The sequence below is a fragment of the Canis lupus genome, chromosome 24 (assembly GCF_048164855.1).
Source record: "Canis lupus baileyi chromosome 24, mCanLup2.hap1, whole genome shotgun sequence".
Taxonomy (NCBI): domain Eukaryota; kingdom Metazoa; phylum Chordata; class Mammalia; order Carnivora; family Canidae; genus Canis; species Canis lupus.
Window position 1 is genome coordinate 39,532,388 of NC_132861.1, and position 25,492 is coordinate 39,557,879.

Sequence of the window (25,492 nt, forward strand, 5' to 3'; positions counted from 1 at the left end):
TATACTGCTATCAAAAGTAGTGGGGGTTTTCTTCAGTGTGGTCTGATCACAGTAAGAGAGCATGCAACAGCACAGGATTGGGGAATGGGGGGTGTCTCTGCCGTCCTTAAGCCTTTTCCTGCTCTATGATTTAAGTACAAAAATAGAAACTTTAAGTCTTCAGTAATTAACATATGAACTGTTTTAAAAAACCCCTTATCTGTTTAACAAAACTTCAAAAGAAAACATGATTATTTAGGGGAAAAACCCTTTCCTTTAAAACAAAAGCAAGCAATAATTGTAAAAGTTGAGTTCTTTTAGTATCCTTAACTTTCCAATTTACACTCAAATATATAATAGTGTCAAATATTATTCAAGTAAATGAATTGTAAAGAATACTTCCCATTTCAATTAAATACAAAAATTATAATGTGTAGACACTGACAACATTAAAAAAAGAGTGTTACTGTGACATATGAAACCAGTAGCACTACTATCAGAATTTAGAATAAAACTGTTATTTGCTGCCTAAATGGCAACTTGGATATTTTTTCTTAATATTTTTCTAAAAACATTTTTTATTATTTTTCTATTTGAAGGCAACTGATTCTGATTTGATGTACACCCAAAGCAATGAAATTACTCATCTAAACCTCATAATTTTTTATATAAAAAAGCAATTACATTTTTTACATGAAGGCAATTCACTAGTGTCTTGCTAATTTTTATAATAATCACTTTAGTAGTATTTTGTACATCTCACAAATCTCGTGTTAATTTTCCTCATTTTGATCTATTGGAAATAAGGATTTTAGGAGACAGAATTTTGAAAAGGGACTCAAAGCTTTGTACACTCTCAAATCAATTTACATCTTATTATCTTATGCAATATTGTCTCAAATTTAATCTTATTTTTAAATTACTTAATGTAAGTATGTTCAAACATACAATATTTACCTTTTTAACTGGTCCATAAAATGTGGCATTGAGATCTGCAGAACCCATGTGATGCTGGAGTGTGAGCTGTCGACCACTGTGTTTGGCTAAGTAAAACCTTTAGCAAATCAAATCAAGTTTTAGAGAATCATATGATTTACATATTTGGAATTATAAACTACAGGATAACGACACTTAATAAGCATCTATGTAATAAGGACAATGTTAATTTCTATTAGTATACCATGTCGCTTTGCCCACTGCTCACCTGCTACTACTATTCCAAACATCACTTTTCTCCAAAGTAACAGTCGTCAATTTGCTCCAAGCCAGGGGCAGACATCAACAACACAAACTACACTTCTAACCACACACTCATGCTGAAGAAAGGACACTAGTAAAACAGTCCTCTCCAAAGAGTTTGCGCAACTCATTTTTACATATTAAAAAGCATAAAGGACAAATTCTCCTTTTGACCATGAGGTAAAAAATGAAGTAAATTCATCCTCAATCAGTGACAGCACTAACGCTCAAGTTTATTTCAACTGTGGACAGTTATCTGTACTTGCAAAGTCTCATCTAGGTTTACCTTCTGAATATCTCAAAAGCATGTCTTGGTGCTGGTGGGATGTTGCACTTTGGTGTGGCTGACTGCGTGGGCCAATATCCTGTTGTGAGCACCCGGACCGTGAGATCAACACCACCTAGAGACACCTGTGTAAAGACAAAAAGATGCCCCCCTCAAATGAACCAGGAATTGTTTTCCATTCCATATAGACACTGCATTAGAATTATCCAAGTAGTTAACTGTGTCCAACATCAAGCAAATGAAATGTATCTTCTTAAAGATTAGATCAGTGTTTTCTAAATTTTAACTAACCTGGCAAATATTTTTAATTATTGCTTAAGATATCTACTTTAAAATAATGACCATGGGACAGTTCTTAGTATATGAACGAAGTCTTACTGGTGTCACTGAGAAGAGTGAAGTTTTGGCCCTTATGCTTTTTTATTTTTAATTTTTATTTTTTTTCCCTTATGCTTTTTTAGATAAAATGTCAAGGGGCCATATCAGTATCATTTTAGAAAGCATTCTAATCTTTCATCTTAAGGATATTAATCTTTCATCTCAGTTTTTAAGTATTTTTACCATCTTAACAAAAAACCTATTTCTAGTATCCCATTCACATTTCAACTACATTTATCAGAACCTTGTTTTCACATTAAGTTCTTATTTTAACAACCTTTGCACAGGTTACTGTAGATCCAATTCTACACAGTGTGCTTTACAAATACTATTTAATAGGTAACTACCTCTACAAAATATATGCTAGCATTATGGTCATAGTCAGATATTTTCTTCCTTGTAAGTATATTTTTAAAGAAAACAAGAAAGTATATTAATAAGAATTCTTAAGAGTGAAATATTATCTATATTGTTATTGATATTCACAGCTTGTTGTAAAGCATTATTCTGTATCTATCTAACCTGATTAGTGATATGGATATTTTTTAAAGGAAGAAACTTCATAAATATCAAGTAGTATACCACGCTCAGATTTCCTCACAAGTATCTACTAAATGACTACTCAATTCTAAAGAAGTTGAACTAGTAATCCTAGATGACACAGAGGAGAGATGGCCACAGAAAGACTCCTAGATGATGAACAGAGGTTGGCAGTGCTACAGAATGGTGCATTTGCAAGTGGTAGTTAATGGCTTCAGGACTTTGTTTAATCCACCCAAGACAATGAAGTCCTTTCTTCTTTCTCCCATGTACCCACATATCTTGCGCCCTAATCTTTAAATCTTTACTCAAAATGTCATTTCTTAAAGGAAGCCTTCCCTGTTCACTCTGCTGATACAGATTTCCTATCATCTATCACCAGCTATGATGCTATGGGCTTGCTTATCTTACTTCTCATCTGTTGCCCTTCCATCATGGAAGGGAATTTTATTTGTTCCATTCTCTCTTGTATATCCAGTGCCCAAACAATGGTTGGCACAGAAGGCACTTAATGAATTATTTGTTAAATGGAGGGGAAAAAAAAGAAGAATCTCAGACAACTATTGCTTTAGTGGTTTCTATCTCTTCTTTCTAGCTTTCTTAGTAACATTTTGAAGACATTCAGCTTATATTCAAAGATAGCACATGACAGGGTGAAGTATAAAGAGTCTGGGGTACCAGAAAAGTCAGTCGGGATATGATATGACTTGCTGATATAAATAAAGAGAACTATAATAGCAAGCTTAGTTTTCCTGCCCGTCACAGTTCTTAAAATAAAAACACAGGAAAAAATGGACAAATACCTAAAATTTCCTTCAGCATAATAATTAAAATTTATCTAAATAAAATATACCACAAGTATTATTTGAATTTTAAGAATGCACCTGTTATATATAACTTCTGAAAGCAAATGCAAGAGCCACTCTGCATTTCAACAGGCCAAGAGAACTTAATAAAGTTACAGAGAAAGGTCTGTTGACAATTGGGAGATACTTTAAAAGGGCTCAAAGATTTCAGAAAGCTCAGTATTTCTTCTGATTTTGCCACTTTTCATCAATTCTTTCTAATGTATATTAAGACTTCAAATTAGAAGACTTAAAGCTTAAGATCCTTAGCATAAACAATTATAAAAAAAACCAGTAACTGTAGGCAAATAATGGCCTTAGAATAAGTGGAAACCACAACAGATTAGCAGATATGTAACTCTGAGCATCGTGATTTTAAGTACTCTACTTACTGTAATTAATTATTAAACAAATATTCTACCAGAGTGCAAGATATACTTGATATATTAAGATAAATGAAAGACTCACAAACTTTGTAACAGAAAATAATAAAGGCAAACAGGATTTGATAAAATTCTGTTGAACTAGCCCTAGCCCCTTTTTAAAAATGAAACAATGGCAACAAAGTGGTCAAGAATAAAGATCATAATTTTCTTATCACAAGACCTTCACCGATCATAGGCAAGGTAATTAGACACAGTGTTGAACCCATCCAGGAACATTTCTCTTACAGATGGTTTCTTTCAACAGAATATTTATCCACACCAGGTTATATACCTATTGCATTCAATATGTGTAAGATTAGTGGAAGAAAAAAAATAAACAGGAAAAATAATTGTATCGCATTAATATATATTAATGTATTAAATAGAATCAAGTATAAATTTCTAAACAATCTAAAAAAGAAAAAAAGTATCCTGGATATTCACATTATTCAATTCTTGCCCAACCAGATTTCTATTTGTCACAGACTTGTTGCTGTATCTTTCCTGCTCTCAGGCCTTCTCCACAATAAGTTTTAGGAGATGGGGAGAGACTTGGAAGTCCTTCTGAGTCAGAATGCCTTAATATAGATAAATGTCCATTTCTATAGAATTAGGTGTTTTCATATAATTTGTTTGTGAAATGAGACTGGGAACAGTTTAAGTGATAGTCTTATATCTAAATATCAGAGGAATGATGGCTCAGTTGGTTAAAGTGTCTGACTCTTGGTTTAGGCTCAGGTCATGATGATCTCATGGTTGCTGAGATCCAGCCCAACTCCATGCTGGATCCAACTCCATGCTGGGCACAGAGCCTGCTTAAGATTCTTTCTGTCCCTCAGCCATTCCCACCCCTATGCTTTCTCTCTCAAAAAAAATAAAAAAAATAAAAAAAAATAAAAAAAAATAAAAAAATAAAAAAAAAAAAAAAGGGAGGAGGAGGAAAAAAAATCAGAGGACAGAGGATTTAACTTCCAATTTTTTTAAGTGGCTGTTACATGTCTTAATTATGAAGTTGTATATGGTCACTTGAGAAGCAAAACTTTCTAAACTTCATTAAACCCTCCCAAAAACCTCATCGAACTCCAAAGCTGTGCAAGCTATAGCTTTACTGTCTTCTGGGAATCACAATACAAAATCCTATTTATAACACACTAATGTCAGCTCCCACAGGCTCTGAAAATGTCAGATCCCTTTATGCTCCTCTGCTTACTGATGAGAATACTGAGGTTATACAGAGGAAGGTCAGGAAATGATTCTAAGATAGCACAATCCTGGGGTGTAAAGTGAGAGCAAGAGTACTAAGACTCAGCAAGCTTGCCTAAGCCCTGTCTTCCTTCCACAATCTATAATGATTTTAACAGTGGAATCATTCTATTAAATTTTCAGCATATTCCCTCAAGTGGAGAGGATAAACTAAGTTTTAGGAGAATAAGAAAAAAATATTTTAACATTAATAGTTTAAAAAAAGGGCTTACATGAGGGAGAATAATTTTTCAAGTACATACAGATAATAAAAATGTTGCCCCTAATAACATTTAAAGGAATGACACCAGCAGTTTAGTTTAACATGGATAAAAATGCCCATTACAAAAGACTTCACATAGATACATACATATTAAGTACAAATTAATGGGAGAATCTTACCCCAGTTGCCTGTAGATGCTGCCTGAATTCATCCATAGTTGTGTTTGAGATGCTCATATCCCTAAACATTCCTTCCAGTTTTGATGTAAACTGACAGCCACATTCAGTCTGTGGAAGAAAAATGCATACATACACAACCAATTGTGTATGTATTTTTCTATGAGCAAATGTACAAAGAAATACGCTTCCATGTAACTGACATCCTAAATCTTTCCAATAGTTAGTTGTCCTATGCCTGTGGCTACCAAACTTCAGTGTGTTTAAGAATACTCCAAGGATTTTATTTTAAAATGCAGGTTCTCAGACTCTTTTGGAAATTCTAATACACCTCACTAAAGGTATAGACCAATGCTCTAGGTTTTTAATAGGCAACTCAGGTGATAGGAGTATAGTAGTCTATAGACCACATTTTGTGAAATAAAACTAAATGGTGATACTCCCTTCACCATTTCTCTTGCACTAATCCTCCCCCAGATCTCCATGAATGTATCCTGCCACACCATGAGAAATTCCAGCAAACTCTGAATGTTCCAGGACCTAAACAAATCTAAGTGCAACCTGCTCAAAAAATCTAGCTTTATTAACTTATAAAAATATGTATTTAAAATCAACTACATATTTCCTAATCACATTTTGGTGTTCAATCATTTGATAAACACTGGTTAGGTACGTCACTCCAGCTCATATACATCTTACCTTTAACTTAGATATCATATTTTTTTCAGAGTCATCAGAAACACTTTTATTTGTGAGAAGTCTCCTTGCCAAGTGTTGTTTATAATAACGTTCAAATACATCTTTTTCTTGCATAAACCTAAAAAGGACCATTGCCTTATCCAATATTGTTTCTACTTCTTGTTCTGTTAGCTGCAAAATGAAGTAGAAGACAATTTAAGAATTATAAAACTTTAGTTCTACAAAGAAATAACACCACAGTTCATCTACTATTTAAGAATAAGACTGGGGCTCCTGGGTGGCTCAGTGAATGGAGCATCTGACTCTTTGATTTCTCAGGTCATGGTCTCATGGTTGTGAGATCAAGCTCTGTGTGGGGCTCCATGCTGGTCTCGGAGCCTGCTTGGGATTCTCCTCCTCCCTCTTCCTCTGCCCCCTACCCCCTCAAAAAAATAGAAAATAAGACTTGGACAATAAACATAAAAAGTTTGGTTGAGAGGTATCAGCAGGCGGGATCTAGTCTGAGAACATGTCTTCTACTTCACAGAGTAGCACACTCTCATTCTTATATTCTCATCTAGCACAGCAGGGATCAGGGGCTGTAGTGGAGTTCCTCCCTTCCCTAGAGGGCTACCAAGTGAATGGAGCAAATGAGGGGATAATGGCTAGATTAAAGGATGACTGAGAACAAATGAAATGAAATTTTAATCACAAAAAAGAATCTTCCAATGCTATTCCATAGTATTTAGGCAGACACTTATATAAGCAAAAGATAGGTATTTTCACGCAAGCTCATTCAAAATCTATGTTATGCAAATAGAAGAGTAATAATTGGTTTTAATTCCAAGACTAAAAGGGCCCCCTGTCCTCATCTTTTAAATAAGGGCAAGATGATACTGTAGCAGATTTTACTAAGCATATATTTAAAAATAAGAAGACTAAATGGATGTTGTCTTTTTATCGTGATCTTTCTCGTTTGTTTCTTCATTGTTATAGCTGCCTGGAAAACCTGTGGCCTTTGCTGTTTTTCCCTTTTCTCTCAAATTCCAAGATAAGTTAAAAAGACCACCGTATGTATGATCACAATATTTGATTTTCTACACTGTAGTAAGCTCCAACATCCCAGATACATATCAAAGGCTTTCAAACTACTTTCTCATAGCAATTCTAATCTACTCCTTCAAGTTCTTGGCATCCAAGTATTGTTTGATACCGAACTCCCATAACCAGATGACAGCAAGCAAAATTCCAGACCACAGACAGTTGTCTTCTAGATCCCTATTATCTACATAGCATATCAAAACCTCAAAGTCCATAAAGACTGTCGAACATTGTGGCTGTGTAGTTGTTTGGTTCTGATATAAATTATATATTAAATGAAATGTCAAAGTACTTTTGACCATTTCAGATATTAAACAATCCTTTTCAGAGATCACAGCACACATTTAAGCACAGCAAAGAAATAGGCTTAATTTTATATCAACAAAATTCCTTATTTTTATATTTCTAATTTTATATAAAATTTTAAATCTACAAATAAAGTGTAATGATTGTGTTTCTCCAATGCGTTAATACTTACCCCTTTGACTCCTTTTTTCAGCTTATCGTCAATAAATAATGAGAGGTATTCAGGGGACCTGGAGTTGAGGTTGAGAAAATACTCAAAGTCACCCGCAATAGTTTGTTTAAAGAGCCGGTCATTATTAAATGATTCCTGGAGGAAGCGATCGAACCTACTCTTCAGATCCAATAAGCCCTTCCAAATAGAAATAAAGAAATTTAGGGTACATTATAATAATTTTTTTTCTATAAACAATACACTTACAATCAGTTATGTTTATCTTAACTTTGCTGGTAATAAATGGCTGCATTTGGTGTTAAACTTACAGGTTCTCTATTATTTTTTTCAAGTCATTATATAAGTCTGTATTAAAACATGTCAGCAATGAGGGATTGAAGACGAACTAAAGAACATTTGCACTATTTCTCCACACCCTTCTCTATCTTGACTGAAGGTAAAGCCCAAGAAAAGCAGCTTTTATTATTATTATTTTTTAAAGATTTTATTTATTCATGAGAGACACAGAGAGAGAGAGGCAGACACAGGCAGAGGGAGAAGCAGGCTCCATGCAGGGAGCCTGACACGGGACTCAATCCCCTATCTCCAGGATCACACCCTGGGTTGCGGGCAGCACTAAACTGCTGTGCCACCGGGGATGCCCAGAAAACCAGCTTTTAAAAATGTACCCAAAAAGTATTTATACTGAAACATGAAAAATTTGGGGCCTAATTTATTCATAAAATTGCCTGAAAGAGCAGCATTTTAGAACAAAAATATTTAGCTGAAAAGTTATTTTTTCTAATACCTCTAAGTATATGAACACTAAAGCATAAAAAAAGTAGTTACTTTCATTCTTGAAAACCATTTAAACAAGGTCTTCATCAGGTTAATAAATGAAAAGAAGCAGCTGAGTGTGGTTCCAATATAAATACACATACTTCGGAAAATTCTAAAATACCTAGGATAATCACACGTATTAGCTTTCCTTTGGGAAAATTAAAGTAAAAAATACAAAATACATACAGCTTAGTAAAAGTGTTCTTTTTACCAGCATGTGTCAAAATTACTTTATCACAAACTTAAAGAGAATTTTCTGTATTCACTTACCTGGATATAGTCAACAGGATTCTTTCCTTCTCCTTCCTCAGAAACAAGGGCTTTCCCTTGCTCCCTCAAATAGGAACTCATACACTCACACATTGTTTTCAAGCCATTTGGCACACGACTAAATAACTTGTACATGCAAGCAAGGTCTGCAATCAGAAAGAACATACAAATCGACTACATTAAAAATTAAGAGAAAAAATGTGAATCTGTTTATTCTAATTTGTGAACTCAAAGCTTATTTTTCCATCACTGGCACTTGTTGATCATGTGACAAATGACTAAAAAAACACTCAACAAAACAAACAAAAGGAAAAAAATTAGGCTACTTAATGGTTATTATTGCAACTTATGAAATACAGCTTTCAGATAAGACCACCAATAAAATCTCTCAGTAGATTTTAGTTTACACGGAAGATACCCATACAGCATAAAAAAGCCACAAAAGAAAAGGAAACTGCAGCTTTGAGTTCCTACACGATTCTAATCTAAAACCCAGTAATACTACAAAATGTCTATCAAAAGGATAACTTGAATTATTGTGTAATTAGTAGTCAACATAATAAGGAAAATATAAAAATCAATTAAAAGTCTTACAGGTATTTTTAGGTATGTCTATCACAAAGTTCAAACAACAACATGACAGTAAGTAAAAATAAAATATACTAGGATTTATTTTATCTTAAATAAAGTTTTATATGAAATTAAAATCCATGACATGCTGTGACAAAGTTCATATGAAATTCATAGCATGTATTCCCAGTCCTTAGTATTTTCCTTGGAGGAATCCCTAATACTTCCCAGGTGATGTCCTAGGCCAATACGTATATTTTAAAAATTGTTTTACCACACTATACTGTTCTTACTTAGAATGAAAATCCTGGATTCTGTCCATTTTTTATATCATTTTTCACAAGATTAAAATGTGGTAACAGAACACTGCTTTCCCATATGTCTAGTATTTCTTTGAAATAAGAACTTACTGGGAGACTCTAAGTGTCAGAACTGTGCAATGATATAAAAAAAGCTTTATAATCAAGAACTTTTGACAATGGAATTAGAACAGCAGTTTCTAGATGGGAGGCTGGGAAATTTTTTTCTCTAAAATGCATAGTAAGTATTTTATGGGCTTATGGGCCATATGGTCTCTGTTGCAACTACTTCAGTTTTGCCATTGTAATAAGAAAGAAGCCACAGATAACACATAAATGAATGGGCATGACTGTGTTCCCATAAAACTCTATTTATGGACACTAAAAATTTATATAATTTTCATATGCAATGAAATATTCTTCTTTCGATTTTTTTCCCCTAACCAAACTGCTGGTGGTCCAGATTTCACAGATAGGCTATAATTTACCCACCTCAGTCTTCATTTTAACAACTATTTAGATCCTAAAACTAAAGTTGTGGTTTAAAAATACTTAGAAGTTTTACAAAAGAGCTTCTAAAATTAGTTTTAGTGACTTTCAAAATCAAATTGTATTAAAAAGTAAGTTTTCACCAATAATATGTGTCCAAAGTAATCAATGTTACAGCAAATCTTACAGTTTCTCACATTTGGCATAAATTATAACAAAAAAAATTTTTTTAAACATTTATTTATTTTGAGAGAGTGAGTGAATGAAGTGAGGGGGGCAGAGGGAGAGAACTTCAAGCAGACTCCACCCTGAGCCAAAGCTAGGCTGATCCCAGGATCCTAAGATCACACTACCTGAGCCAATACCAAGTCAGATGTTTGACTGAGCCACTCAGATGCTCCAAGAAGAGTCTTTTTTAAAAAGTAACTTTCTCTGGTTTAATAAAAACAAATTTACATACAACTTTAAAGGAAGAAATATATAGAAATATAAGCTATTTCAAAACACATAGCAAGGATTACACAAGAGGAAGCACAGAAAACCTCTTTTCCAACCATATTACCTTTTTTTTTTTTAAATTTTTTAAAATTTATTTATGATAGTCACAGAGAGAGAGAGAGAGAGAGGCTGAGACACAGGCAGACGGAGAAGCAGGCTCCATGCACCGGGAGCCCGACGTGGGATTTGATCCTGGGTCTCCAGAATCGCGCCCTGGGCCAAAGGCAGGCGCCAAACCGCTGCGCCACCCAGGGATCCCCAACCATCTTACTTTTTATCTCCTCTTACATATCCCTCCTCTCCTTTGTTATTCACTTAAAAATTGTTTTTCATTCCCCATCAAACTCTTAACAGGCAATATGTTTCTTTTATAAGAAGCAAGAAGCTAAAACACTGCTAAGACATCATCTAAGAACCAGGAAAACAGCTAGAGTACCATGTTTATTTGTTTTTTTTAATAGCATATCAGTGATTTCTAAAGTCATAGTTTTAAAGTAAAACTTCAGAAATTAAAAATAAGGACAACCTAACTGTTTACTCTTTTATTTATAACTTCTCATAGGAAAATCACAAAGTATTGTTTTCAGGAGAGAAAAGGGTAAACAGCTAACAAGAATAAATGCTACCATTATCTCAAAACTGTGTACTTTTATAAAGCAATTCTCCTTTTCTGAAACCTATAACTTCACAGTTCCCAGAATCAATCTACTAATTTATCTAAAATGTTATATGAAAGATACTATTTTTGCATTTTTAACACCCTTATCACAACTAATTCCCAAAAAAAGCCTATAGAAATTTTATGATTGGAATGTCAGATTTTAAAAGAATCACAAAAAAATCACATAGTATGTGGAAATGGAGAGTCTAACTCTCTTGTACACAAAAAGGACAGAAATATTAGTCTTCTGGACTAAGAAAAACACAAAAAGTGAGGAGACTAAAATGAAAGACAGGTAAATAGAGCCACTCAATTAACAAGAAATACCAAAAATCCTCATTAATAAAAATGTAAAACTTTACTCTTAAATTCTATCAAAGTTAATAAATTAATGACACATATAACTAAGACTCATTTATAATCTATTTTAATTATAGGAAAATAAAAAAATTAACTAAGAACCTGCTAGAATTATAAAGATTTAATTATATTTCAATTGCTGACACTTACCTTCTGTCTTTCCATTTTTCAACATATGTACTAGGCCCGAATTCTCCATTTCTACTATGGTTTTCATGTGCTTGGAAATGAGTTCCCTCTCGACCACTTTTACTATTGGCTCTTCGGTTGATTTGTCAAGGCAGTGCATCACCCGTTCTATTTCTTCATTAATTCTAGCTTCTACTTTCTTTATATATACTGAAGCACTGTTTTCTGCTAAAAATTTCTGGCTTTCCATCTGCAAATAAAAAAGCATGATTTTTTTTTTAAACATAGAAGCAAAATGTGTTTCTGCTTTTAACTGAGTATCTATAATGTTCATCATAAGCCAAACTAAATATCATAAGTACTATTAACATTTTATATAGTTTATCACACATATCTACATAGTCTTAATTATATCCTTTAAAGCACTGATTACATAAGAAGTTATCAATACATTATTCTTAAGCAGTGTTTTTCAAACTTTTCCAATGTACTTCAAATAGTAGAAAAAATAAGCACTTGCCAGTAAGGGTCAAAAGTATAAAATGAAGCATCTGACCCACTCAGAGTCGGAAATTCTTTTTTGATTTAATGTGTGATGATGTCTAGAAAGACTCATCATGCTTATCATAGTTTTGCTGACGTACTGCCAGTTACTGAAGTCCAACTGCCACCCCACTCCCAGTCTCAAAAGAGTATGTATGCATGTGTATACAGACACACACACACACACACACACACACACAAAGTTTTAGAAATAGAACTTTAAATAACTCTTAATCTTGTCTAACACCAGCCTTACAAAAATTCCACTAAACTATGTTAATCCAAATGACTTTAACCTATTTGATAGGATTAATGAATATATATCTAAGAGTTACAAAAAGGAAGACATGTTGATATAAACTATGTACAAAATTTAATAACATTTCCTACTTTAACAAAAAGTAGTTTTAGTCCCTGAAAATAATCAAGTTTCTAAGAACAGACATTAACACACCAAACAAAACTCTTGGTGAGACCATCTCTCACTCCTGTTAAAAACAGCATGTATTATGTATATATACACATGCATGCACATGTCACTGTAGCACATTTTGGAATTTTTTTTAGAATTTATTTTTTTTTAAGATTTTTTTATTTGATAGAGAACAGGGTGTGTATGGAGGGGGGACAGAGGGAGAGGGAGAAGCAGACTCCCCACCAAGCAGGGAGCCAGGTACAGAGCTTGATCCCAGGACCCTGAGATCATGACCTGAGCTGAAGGCAGCTGCTTAACTGACGAGCCACCTAGGCACCCTACACTTTGGAATCCTGACAATTAATCTTCCACTGGTTTATCTACAATGAAATGAAGGAAAATTAAATGAATGTGAAGGTCAAAAATGTTGCAAAAATATCTAGTATTAGTTGCTGTATTACTGGAAAATGGAGTCTGCCTCCTACATTATAAAATTAATAGCTCATAAAACATGATCTAGGTTCACCAGTGCAAGCCACAAAGGTCTTCCTGATTGGTTACAAACTAAAAAATAAATAAATAAAAAAATTTTAAAAAATAAATAAATAAATAATTGCAAGTTCATTCTTTGTTTCTTTGTGTAAATGATTCAAAATGCATAGAGATCCATCCCTATATACATCCAATCAGTCTTATTAATGACTTACTGAACTGTTACAAATTACTAGAACTTTGTATTCATTTATTTTTTTAAAAACCCTATTATTGGAGTAAAAACTTTTAGGATTCAATTCAATCTATTTTGATTACACTACAGAGCTCCTACTATAATTGATGTTTTCAGGAATATGCCTCATTATCTTATAAATACTGTCTTATATTTTGTAACTTCATTACAAATTAGGACTAGTTTAACTTTACTTTTAGCAATTTAGTTGGTTCTGGGTTTGTTATACTGTTGCAAAATTCTACCAATTATACTTATTGACCTCTAATTTCCTCACCAATAGTCTTTAAAGTATATACACATGCTATAAGATCATGTTTATTTCTATACTTACTTTACTAGTAATTTATATTACCATAAGCCTGAATAGTGAGACTTCATTAGTGATGCACTGCCTGTGAATTTATGGTAAATAATTTGTAACATGTGAATATAACAAAATATTAAAGTTACTTCTAGGTTTGTAGGTTTTATAACACATAGTTTAAAAAATCATGTGTGTAAAAAGTCCAAACTCTATTTTTTTTTAAAATGGGTTCCTTCCCTGGAATGTGAGAAGAGGGAGTAGGTATCTAACGGGTATTTTTTGTGCCCTCCTTCCCAAAGGGCCTCAACAGAAAAAGGCCAAGTGTTCAATCAGTAACTACATTTAGTAACTTTCAGAATATCTTGAGAGGATTTATTTATATCTTTCACTGATTACCTGAAAAAATTCTGCAGACATTTCCAAAAAAGGAGCCTCAAAATCTTCTTCATAGACAGATCGTCCTTCGAGACCTAAAATCATTAACATCTGGCAAGCATTTCTTATTGCGCCTCTGTCAAAAGAAGTTAAACCACTTGATAATCAAATTACGTTAAAGTCTCACTTTAAAAAATGCAGCAGAAGTAGCTTTAGAAAGACTTTTAGAACATTTTTTTTAAAATCAGAGTGATCCATCTCCCATAAGCAACTCACTTATAAAATAAGTATTTAGAGTAATTTTAAATGGATGACATATCTTGACTATAATGCTATTTGTCAAGTTGTTCTCATACTGTTATAACTTTAAAATTCGAAAGAAAATTAGCTTGTCTAAATATCTCTGTGTACATAAAAACATAGAATATAAAAATATCAGAAAGCAGTAAGGAGAGAGGGAGGCTATATTGCTTGAAATGAGTACAACACACAGCTACTCCTAGATATTATTTTTATCTTTTTTTTTTTTTTTTTGGTACTGAATGGCTTTGGGGCAACCCAGACCAAGCACCAAAGCTGAAACAAAAACTTTACAAGTAGTCTTCTATTAGCTGCTCTGTGTACAGACACACAGAGAAAGCAGTCTTTCGTGCTTTAAGCCTCTTTAGCTGCGTGTCACAAAAATGGTACTGCAGTCATGTAAGGGGAGGCAACGTGACTTAACAGAACGGGTAGTAGTTCTTAGTCATTGGAGACTATGTTCAACAGTTTTCTTCAAATATGCTAAGAATGAAGCCTAGGCCAGAGCCTTTTAAAGAGACAAAGAGAACCAAAAAATGTTATCACACAGCAAAAAAGGATCAAAATGCCAGCATAAAAAATACATGAAAAACCAAAAGGGAAGACTAATGGCTGATTTGTTTTTAAAAAGTACATTAAATAGAAGCTCAGAAGGGTCTCTTCTAACAACACATGTGTGCTTTTAAGTTAAAATCCAGGTAACTTTCTTAATTGTTTTGAGGATTTTCATAATGTGCTGGGCAATAAAACTTTTATTTATTTTAATAAGATTATGACACTAAATTGGTTCTCAGGATATTAAAAAACCATTAAAAAACCAAACACTGAAATATAAAAAAGATGATTATACCGATCTACAACTTCTCCTTTTCGCTCTCTTGCAATCATGTCCAATAGCGTTTGTCGTAGATGATCCCTAATACACCCATAACGTACAACTTGATCTCGAAAAATAATTAATCCCAAATTGTAGACATTCTCCACATTATTTTGTTGTACATATACACGGTCCTGCAGTGAAACAATACCATAAAACGTGAGCACAACTCCTGCAAATATAATCACTTGAGCTACAATAATACAGGAAATAAAATCCAAAAGCAATTTTTCAGATGAGAAACACTTCAAACTATCTTTTTTTTATCCACTTCAAACTATCTTAAGCACCATGGAATTTTCTAGCACCTCCCAAGTTATATTAAAGTTAGTCTTTACAATTTACAAATGTACAATTTACAAACAATTGAATATATGTGGTCACCCATTTAACCTGAAGAAAAAAGGGGGTGGGGACGCAAGCACCATTCCCAGGGAAAGGCAGGTGAGTAAAGAGCAGAGGAGAAAGGTAGATAGCAAGGTAGACACATCCTCCTTTCTCTCTAGAGCCATATCATGTCTGACCATGGTTCTTACTTTCTCAAATATTATACTTGAAGATCATAGTCTTTGAAGTAAAATTAAGAGCCAAATGAAATACAGATCCATGTAACTTAAGCCGATTGCTTACTGGTAAATATTAAAAGGCTTTAATGCCTAGAATATAGCAGCATTAATAAAAACCTCTTGTCATTTCAAACAGATTACTTGTCATCTTATTTTCAAGTTCCTGCCAACTTGATTACAGGTGTGTCTCACTTTACAGAGCACATATAATCCAGAATTATTGGCTATACAAGCCCTATTTTGTGTATTACTTGAAAATCCACATTTATAGCAAAATACACTGGAATAAAACTACCAAGTTTTTAATTCACAAAAGAATTAACAACAGAATTCCTTTCTGTTCTTAACCAGGATCTCTGTGGGCCTCAGTGGGTCTGTGAACTTCCAAAAATTATAGAATTATTATGTGTTTGCTAGTATGTAAGTACTTTGGAAACAGAGCCCATAGCTTTCACCAGATTCTTAAAGGCATTTATAATCCCAAACCAGTTAAGAACCACTGCACACTGTGATCCTGGAACTTTTAAAAGGAACACTGTCATTACAAGCAAAACCAAGCAAAACTACCAGGTGAACATAGACAGAAGCTCAACCACATCAGTGATGCAACTAAAATGGCACCGACCAACTCTCTGAACAATTGCTGACTAAATTCTCCACGAGTAGCATTCTCTTCATGTGACGTCACTCCTGCAACCTTCCTCCATTCAGTTCATCCAGGGCATAACCTTAATGGCTACAAAGAAAGCCGCTCTTTGATTAGTATCTTCGCTGCTCACATTTCTACATTCTATATAATCTTGGCACAAGCTCACATTTTTAAAATCGTGCATAACCCTTAGGTAAGTTCAAATTTTTCACCGATGACTCTCCCGTAAATTTTTTAAAATTATTTTTTCTTCTTTTTTAAATAGGCTTTCACTTTTTTCCCCTTGTACAAAACTATGTGGTGGCCACAGCTGGAGCCTGGGTACCCTGCACGGAGACTCTGGTGTTGGGTCTTTACAAGATACCGGTGAGTTCCTGATAGGGAGACTTGATGAACACAGTCTTTCCAAAGGTCGAGGGCAAGATAGCTGTAGGTCTTGGAAATGGCATCAAAAGTGGCCTTGGAGAAGCTGCCCAGGGTGGCAGTGCAGGCCCTAGCGGAGATGTAGCAATCATCAATACCAGCCATTTTCAGTAACTTCTTGGCACAGAGATTGAGACAGTGCCAGTGTCTTGGGCGGGGGCAAGGGGGCAGTGATGAGGCACACCAGCAGAAAGCCACAGTGACCGGTCACCTTGCATGGGACAGTGTGGGGCCTGTCGATCTTGTTCCCCCCAGCAACCTTACCACATGGGGATTTTGGAAAGGTTGAGCCAGGGTGATGGCCTCCTTCCTGGATGGCAGTGGCTACCTCCTCATACCACTTAACACCCAGACCAACTTGTCTGTATATTAAAATATAATACATGTTCAATGAGATATGAAGACTTTTGTCTTTGAACATGAATCTTGTGATTGGAGTTCAGTGTTCTTTCTTCCATCCACTCTCACATACTCTGTTTCATTAGGATGGAGCATGAACTAGAGACATTTGTGAAGCAATCTGAATGTAAAAAAGTCCTTCTAGATTTTTACAATTCTGTTCCTTTCTTTTAAATTATCCACACCTAATTTGAACCAGTGTTTGTGTTGCCTTTGTCAAGTCTAAAACAATCTAGTTTACCAAAGAACAAATTCTATTGTTTTTAACACCATTTTATTGATTTACATGGTATTAAATGATGTATTAATAACAAGGACAAGTGGCATAAACAGGATTGAAAATAAATACACTCAGTAAACATAAAGCATAAAGTAAACATAAAGCTCAACTGGTACAAGCAAAATAGAAAAGAGATACTGAAAGTAGTGAAAGCAGCAAGAGATTTTGCATCAGGCTGTTTTATAGCTAGACTAGAAAATACCGGTAATTCTGGCAAGCACTACAAGTTCCAACTCTACATGCCTATGGGACTTGCAGGGTGTATGGGGGTCAGATACCTATCATACATGATGTATATATGGCACTAGCAAGTTTAACTTAAGAAACCAAATGTTCTTAATTAAAAGAAATGCCAAAAGAATGAATCAGACTTTATTGATTTTGGTGAAAGTGCACTACCTCTAAGAATTACAGAACAAAAGACACATATAATGTAATCTTCAAAGTAAATTATGAATTTTAGAGTGAAAATTTTTTTAATATTCTCCTTTTTTGGCTTTCCTGCAGTATAATTTATATGCCATAAAATACACTCATTTTAAGAGTACAATCCAGTAACTAACAGTACATTTATTTCTATGGTTGTCTAACCATGGCCACAATCCAGTTCTAGACTATTTCCGTCACCACAAAAAACCCCATGAGCTTGTTTGTAGTCAATCCCACTTCCAGCACTCCTGCTTTCTCTCTCTACAAGTTCCCTTTTCTGTCATTTAATATAATTAAATCAAATGTAATCTTTCATATCTGATTTTTTACCAAGCATAAAGTTGCTAAGATTCATTAATGGTGTTAACATTTATCATTATTTCATTCCTTTGCAGGGCTGAATAGTACTCCACTATATGGATATATCACATTTAGTTCATTAGCTGATGGATATTTGGGGCTTTTTCCAGTTTTTGTCTACTATGAGTAATGCTATGAATGTTCGGGTAGACATATGCTTTCATTTTTCTTGGAACATATTTCTAGAAATGAAAGTACTAGATCATATGGAAACTGCTAAACTGTTTTTTCAAGTGAATTTACCACTTACAGTGGATTTTTGTTTTGTTTTTTAAAGATTTTATTTATTTATTCATGGGAGACAGAGAGAGAGAGGGAGAGACACAGGCAGAGGGGGAAGCAGGCTCCTCGCAGGAAGACTGATGTGGGACTGGATCTCAGGACTCCAGGATCACGCTCTGAGCCTAAGGCAAACGCTTAACCACTAAGCCACCCAGGAATGCCAACAGTGAATTTCTAAATGCAAAAATAATAGATGTGGAGTAAGGAATTCTTCGTATGAACTCTGGCTGTACCATTAGCTGTCTGTGTGACTCTGAGTAAGTCATTATCTTCTCTGGTCCTGGGCAATGTAAAGGTAATCTCTAAAATTCTAGTATGATTTCCTATAAAGCTTAACTCTGATAAAAAATTAATGTATATGAAGGATCAAGATATACTTCACTATTATTTCTTCCCTTTCTATTTGTTACCAGTCTCCCTGGCTGGGTTTCCCTTCTCCCAACCCTAAGCACAATGATGTGGGTCAATCTATAACCTGGGTTTTGGCCAATAATGTTGCCCAGCAAAAAGGCAGAAAAAGGGTCAGGTACAACTGATGAATTCTTCAGGTATATTCTGTATGGGGAGAAACAATGGTTTAGTAAAGGAATTCAGGTGTGATGGGAATACATGGTTAGAATGAGTAGGGAACAGAACATTCAAGTCCATGAAGATGACTGGAGACGAAATACAAACGTCATATTTAGTATAAGACCTAAACTTTTGTCTTTTAATATGCGACTTACAAGGTGTGTATAATGATTGCAATTAAATGAACTATAATATTAAGAAAATCTGTTAACCCTGAAATTTGATTATACATAAGAAAGTGCTAATAAATGTACAAGAGAAAACACAAAATTGAGTGTGGCTGTTTAAATTAATAATACAAGTTACTTATATTACACATTTGGTATATATGATTGATTACCATCAAGCACAATAAAAGATCTACCTGTATATACTCAAGTGTTTATAGGTGTATATGTTAAACAGAAATGCTTGCACACGTTCACATAAACTTGTGATCTGCACAATATATATTAAAATATTTGCTAACTAAGCATGCTTAACCTTCTGTTTCCTGCCTACTAGCACTATCAGAAGGAATACAGCCTGTGGGTACACAACAGCATTTTACTAATGGATTCTAACAGGAATCTCTTTGTTAAAAAAATAAGTGGCTGGGGAGCACCTAGTTGGCTCAGGCAGTGGAATATGCAACTCTTGATCTCGGGGTTATAGGTTTGAGCCTCACATTGGGTGTACAGATTACTTAAAAAACATTTTTTAAAAAATTAACAGCTGAATTTATGTAATACAATATTAATGAGGTTCTAATTATATCACTGGAGGACTTTTATTTTGTGTATGTTTCTAGGTGAATATTTAATTAAAAAAAATCTAAAATCTCACATCTAGTTAACCTCTAACTAGCTAAAAGAATACAACTTCAAAGTAAGGACAAGATGAACTCACCCCAAAAGAAAGAAAAAATATTAAAGAATAATCTAAAATAGTATTTAAATCTCAGGCTTTATGACCAAAATATAGTTTGTATGAGCCCATTAGTCATTTATCTATTGAAGAAAGCTAAGCAGAGACAGAAGTTGGTGGCTGCTTCTATATGGCTTTTTAAGCCAAAATACAGCATTTTAAATATAAAATGTTCTGAAAAACATGTATGAAAGCTTAATGTCTGAGTCAAACATTAGATCTACTAAAGAGATGGGAGTTTCATCGCTACATGAATAGAGATTCTCAATCTCTATTTATGGTTCTCTCTTAGGGATTGCTATTCCTAGGCCAAGCAAAACTACAACAAGCATGCCTCTTCACAAACTAGATGAACCCAGGAGTGAGGAGGAGTAACTAATGATGGGGCCATCTCATTGCCATCTGCTTTCATAGACATGAGGAAAAGCCAGACTGCCCCAACACCCTACCTCACAATGCTATCCCACTTATTTCCACTTCTAGTCTTGAAAGAATAGCTTTTGAAAGGCCAACTTCCCTGCCAAGAACAACTATAAATGCTAGATAAGAAATTTAAAAGTGCCACTTAAAAGCATCAGCTAGGGCAGGCAGGTCTCTAGGACTTGAGATAGAGACAGACTGGAGTCCCTCTTTCCCTGCCACACACACACACACACACACACAAAGGCGACCTCAATCAACTGATATCCATGTAAAACTCCTTCAGCAAATGCCTACTCGTGGCCTACGGCTCTTCACATTACCTGTCGACAAGAGGACATCAGCCTACATGGTACTTGGTCCTATAAGGCCACAGATATTACAAATCCCACCAACTCGGGAAATTTCTGCTTTCCCCCTTAACTGATGGCTTTACCAAGATACTAAATATTTTAACTATGAGATCAAACTTAGCATGCAATGCAGACACACAGAGCTTATGAAAGCTAAACCTACGCAAAGTCAAGAAGTAACTTTATGAGTTTAAGAACTTCATTTCTCAGGAATTGATATTTAAAAAATCAAAATAAAAGAAAGAAATTATAATGAAATTCAAAAAATAACATTAACTCTTACTACTTAATTTACTTGCAAGAAATAGTTCAGCAAATTTTTTAACCAAGTTTTATTTTTTAAAAAGAGGATAAAAGATGAATATAAACAAGGGTTAAAATCTTTTACAAATAGTAAATATTTGTCCTGCTCATAAACTAGAGATACATCCTGAAAAGTTTAGCTCATTTTTTAAAAGAAAAAAACAAAGCAAATAACGCTGTAAGTAGCTACTGTCTGTTAGAACATGTTTGAACCTGCTTTCCCAAGCTTAATCACTAGGCAATCTTCTATCAACAAGTAATAAATATAAGTGTTTTAAAACAGGTTCACTTTCAAGCCATGAAATATATACAAGTTAAGAAGGCTTAACATTATGAAGATAGAAATAGAAAATTAAAAAAAAAAAAAACCTGGGAAAAGTAACAAGAAGTTTCTAGTGTAGTTATATTAAAAAAGAAAAAAAAAAGTCTCTTTAGAGCAAAATTTTAAAAAACCATCCCAGTATTTTCCAAAATGCCAGTGACTGACTACACTATAAAAAGGGCACCAGTAAGAGATTTAATAGTAAACTGCCAGACAGAATAACATTTCGGGACTTAACAATGTTACTGGGTAAAGTACATGGAAAAGCACAGAATACAGTTGGCTTGAAAGCTCCATGACTAAAGCTCAAAGTCATAGTTTCCACCACTGTAAAATGGGTCCCAAATCTCTCAAGGCTGTCAAAGTTTTTAAAACAATGTAGTTGTAAGAAATTCTATTTAAAAATAACTTTCATTTGTTTTAAGAATTGTATCCTAGGATATCTGACAAATCAAAACCCTAGTCGTATTTCTCTAAAGCTGTTTAAATCGAACCAAATACTAAAATAAAAGCACTGTTCCCTACACTAAAATTCAAAGATCTAACGGGGGTGGGGGGTGGGGGGGACGACGACGGGACCATCAACGCTAGAAAACAGTACCTATTAGAACCATAGGAGTAATATTCACGTAACAGAAAGCAAAGTGTTGGAACAATGATATTCTAAGACTTTAGAAAGGAAGACCTGTATTAGAGAAGCAATATAATTCAGGGGTGAAGAACTCAGATTTAAGAGCCAGATAGGTTATTTCAATCCTATCTGTGCCATTTACTAGGTGTGACTTTAACATCTGTGCCTGTTTTCTCATTTTCAAAGTAACCTACCTTAAAATGCTATGCTACTCACTTCCACTCCTAATATTGAAAGAATAGGTTTTACAAGACCAATTTTTCGGCAAGAACAACTATATTAGCTGGATGAAAATAAAAAGCTACCATCTCTTCACACCCATCAAAATAGCTACTATCAGAAAATAAAGTAAAACAAAAACCCAGAAAATTACAAGTGCCGACAGGCAAGGATATGAAGAAACTGGAACTCTTGAGCATTGCTGATGGAAATGCAAAATGGTGTCATTGCTACGGAAAATAGCATGGTGGTTCTCAAAAATTAAAAATGGAATTGCCATATGACCTAGCAATTCTACCATCCGGCTATACACTCAAAATAATTGGAAACAGAGTCTTAATGAAACATTTGTATACCCATGTTTATAGCAGCATTATTCAAAATAGCCAAAAGGTTGAAATAACCCAAGTGTTCACTGACAGATGAATGGATAAGCAAAACGAGATACACACATACAGCGGGATATTATTCAGCCTTAAAATAAAGAAAGGAACATGCTACAACACAGATGAACCCTGAGTCATAAAAGGACAAATACTCTGTGATTCCATTTGTATAAGGTATCTAGAGTGGTCCAATTCATATAAACAGAGTACAATGATGGTGACCATGGGCTCAAGGGAGAGGGGAATGGGAAGTTGCTGTTTAATGGACAGAGTTTTAGTTTTACAAGATGAAAAGTTCTGGAGGTGGATGGAGGTGATGGTTATACAACAGTATGAATGTATTAATTATCACTGAACTGTACACTTAAAATTGGTTAAGATAATAAATTGTATGCTAAGTGCATTTTACAACAATATAAGCAAACAAATACTAACTGTTTAAAAGCATCAAGGAGTAACAAAGGCAACCTGGACTTGTGGGGCCAAGATTCTGGAGAAAATTCAAGGAAGTACACTGACAGGAGCCTGACATTCACCTTCACTCGGATGCCTTGGGTCATTCGTTTTATTTGGAGGACTGGAAATGGGAGAGTCAGCAGAAAGTCACAGGTATGTGGGTATGAAGGAGCTAGGACTTATGAAGGCAAAGTCTGAAAAGGAAAGCAATGAGAAGAAGAGCCAGAAATTCTGCAAGCAATTTTCATCAAGATCCTTACTGACACTCCACCTAAGTGTGGTCAAGACACCAAAACGCCAAAGACAAAGCCTCACTGGAAGGCTAAAGAGCCAAACATAGACCAGTGGTAGACTTACGGTGGTGAGGAGGCAAAAGCTAGAATTCATAACACAGTAACATGGAAAGCAAATTGGTAAATACTTCAGGCTTCTAGACCCCAGATGGCTATTCTCCGTGAGTAAAGATATGTCCCAGAAATAATGGCAAACTGAAAACAGATCAACCTTAAGAGAGCCTAAAAGCCAGCTTCAACGAGATCATGGTGATCTACCCATACTGTGCCTGCCTGCCAGAAGAAAATTATATTTGCTTTGAAGGAAGATACTACCATCCAGGGCCTCCCAAAACGTAGTTAAAAATACACACACATAAAAAAAAAAAACAAAAAAACAAACAAACAAAAAACCACACACACATATATGATAAACTTTAAGTCAAGGATCTATGTTGTAATCTCCAAGGTAACCACTAAAATAATAAAAATAATAAAAGAATAGATAAGTATATAAATAACATAACGGGGCAAGGGAATGGATAATAAAACATACTCCATTCACCTAAAAAAGGCAAGAAAGCTGGGATAATCAATAAAGAATAGGTGAGACAAACAGAAAAAAGACCCAATATAATGGTAAACTTAAACTCAAATGTATCAATAATTATAAATAAACAGAAATAAGCCATATGCTCCAATTTAAAAACAAAGATTATCAGATGGGATTAAAAAGCGTGTTACTGTATGGTGCTTATAAGTGATAAGGACACAAAAAGGTGGAAAGGAAAGGATGGGGAGAAATCTGCCATACAAACATCAACCAAAAGGAAACTCATATTGTAATACCACACAAAGTAGACTTTAAGGCAATATACAGGAAATAAAGAAAGATATTTCATAAAAATAAGAGTCAATTCAACAGAAGATCAAACAGCCCTAAATTTATATACGTTCATTTTGTAAAACCTCAAAATATATCAACTAAAAGGAGAAAAAGACAAATCAATAATTAAATCTAAAGATTTTAAAATTTCTCAGGAGCTGACAGGACAAGCAGACAAAAATATTTAGTAAAGATGTGGACAACCTGAACATGGTTAATAAATTTGGCCAAACAGATATATATATAACACTTTATTCAATAATTGCAGATTGAAAAACTAATTAATATAAAACTCTTCAGAGACACTATTAAAAGAGAGAAAAGGCAAGCACAGAATGGAAGACAGTATCTCTTAAAACATTATCTATAGGGGCGTCTGGGTGCTCAGTCAGTTAAACATTCAACCCTTGATTTCAGCTCAGGTCTTTATCTTGGGTTTTGAGTTTAAGCCCTGAAATTGGGCTCCACACAGGGCACGGAGCCTAGTTGAAAAAAACAGACAAAAAAAATCATGCATCTACAAAGGACTTTTACATAGGATACATAAAAAACTCCCACAAATCACTAACAACAAAAAAATCCTAGAAAACGCAGACTTTAAAAAGGACAAAAAAAGACTTGTCCATTTTTATGTTACACATCAGCAAAAATGTCAAAAAGAACCAGAAGAATGGTAGAATAACCACTAAGGTATCTAATATTTTTGGTGAATTTCTAAATACTCCAGTAATGATGGTGTTAAGTTACTTGGGATGACAATTAGGAGTCTAAAGTCTTACCAAGTCACTTCTTTAAGGAGAATTTAATACTAGATTCAAACAGAACAAGAAGAAATAATAAGAAAAGAAACAAAGAATATTATTCTAATATGCTTCAACAGCTTACACTTGGGACCATAGAAAAGTCACTGTTCTTCAATTACACTTGGGGAACCAGGATTATCTGCCCAAACAGTTATTTACATCATAAAACCACCCAATGACAGAACTTGGAAAAGGTAACCACAGTTGTTTAGAGCAAGTTTGATACATATACATACTCACTGTGTATACTTACTGAATGAGTGAATTTATTCTCATAAGCAAAAAGGTAAATTAATGTTAGCTCAACTCTAGGTAAATTATCATAAATTCTGGGAGCACCTGGGTAGC

At 34.3% G+C, this 25,492-nt stretch overlaps 1 protein-coding gene across 5 annotated transcripts in view; it reads right to left on the reverse strand.

Moving 5' to 3' along the window:
- Window positions 1-25,492, reverse strand: part of CUL3 (cullin 3) — an 87,749-nt gene that overhangs the window by 13,194 nt on the left and 49,063 nt on the right. For all 5 annotated transcript variants that reach the window (XM_072796430.1, XM_072796432.1, XM_072796429.1 and 2 more), the window contains 9 exons: window positions 15,203-15,363; window positions 14,074-14,188; window positions 11,707-11,935; window positions 8,680-8,825; window positions 7,591-7,767; window positions 6,033-6,203; window positions 5,337-5,444; window positions 1,505-1,629; window positions 937-1,033 (listed from right to left, as the gene is read on the reverse strand). In XM_072796430.1, coding sequence (XP_072652531.1) covers window positions 937-1,033; window positions 1,505-1,629; window positions 5,337-5,444; window positions 6,033-6,203; window positions 7,591-7,767; window positions 8,680-8,825; window positions 11,707-11,935; window positions 14,074-14,188; window positions 15,203-15,363 — 1,329 coding nt within the window. The remainder of the gene's footprint in view (window positions 1-936; window positions 1,034-1,504; window positions 1,630-5,336; window positions 5,445-6,032; window positions 6,204-7,590; window positions 7,768-8,679; window positions 8,826-11,706; window positions 11,936-14,073; window positions 14,189-15,202; window positions 15,364-25,492) is intronic.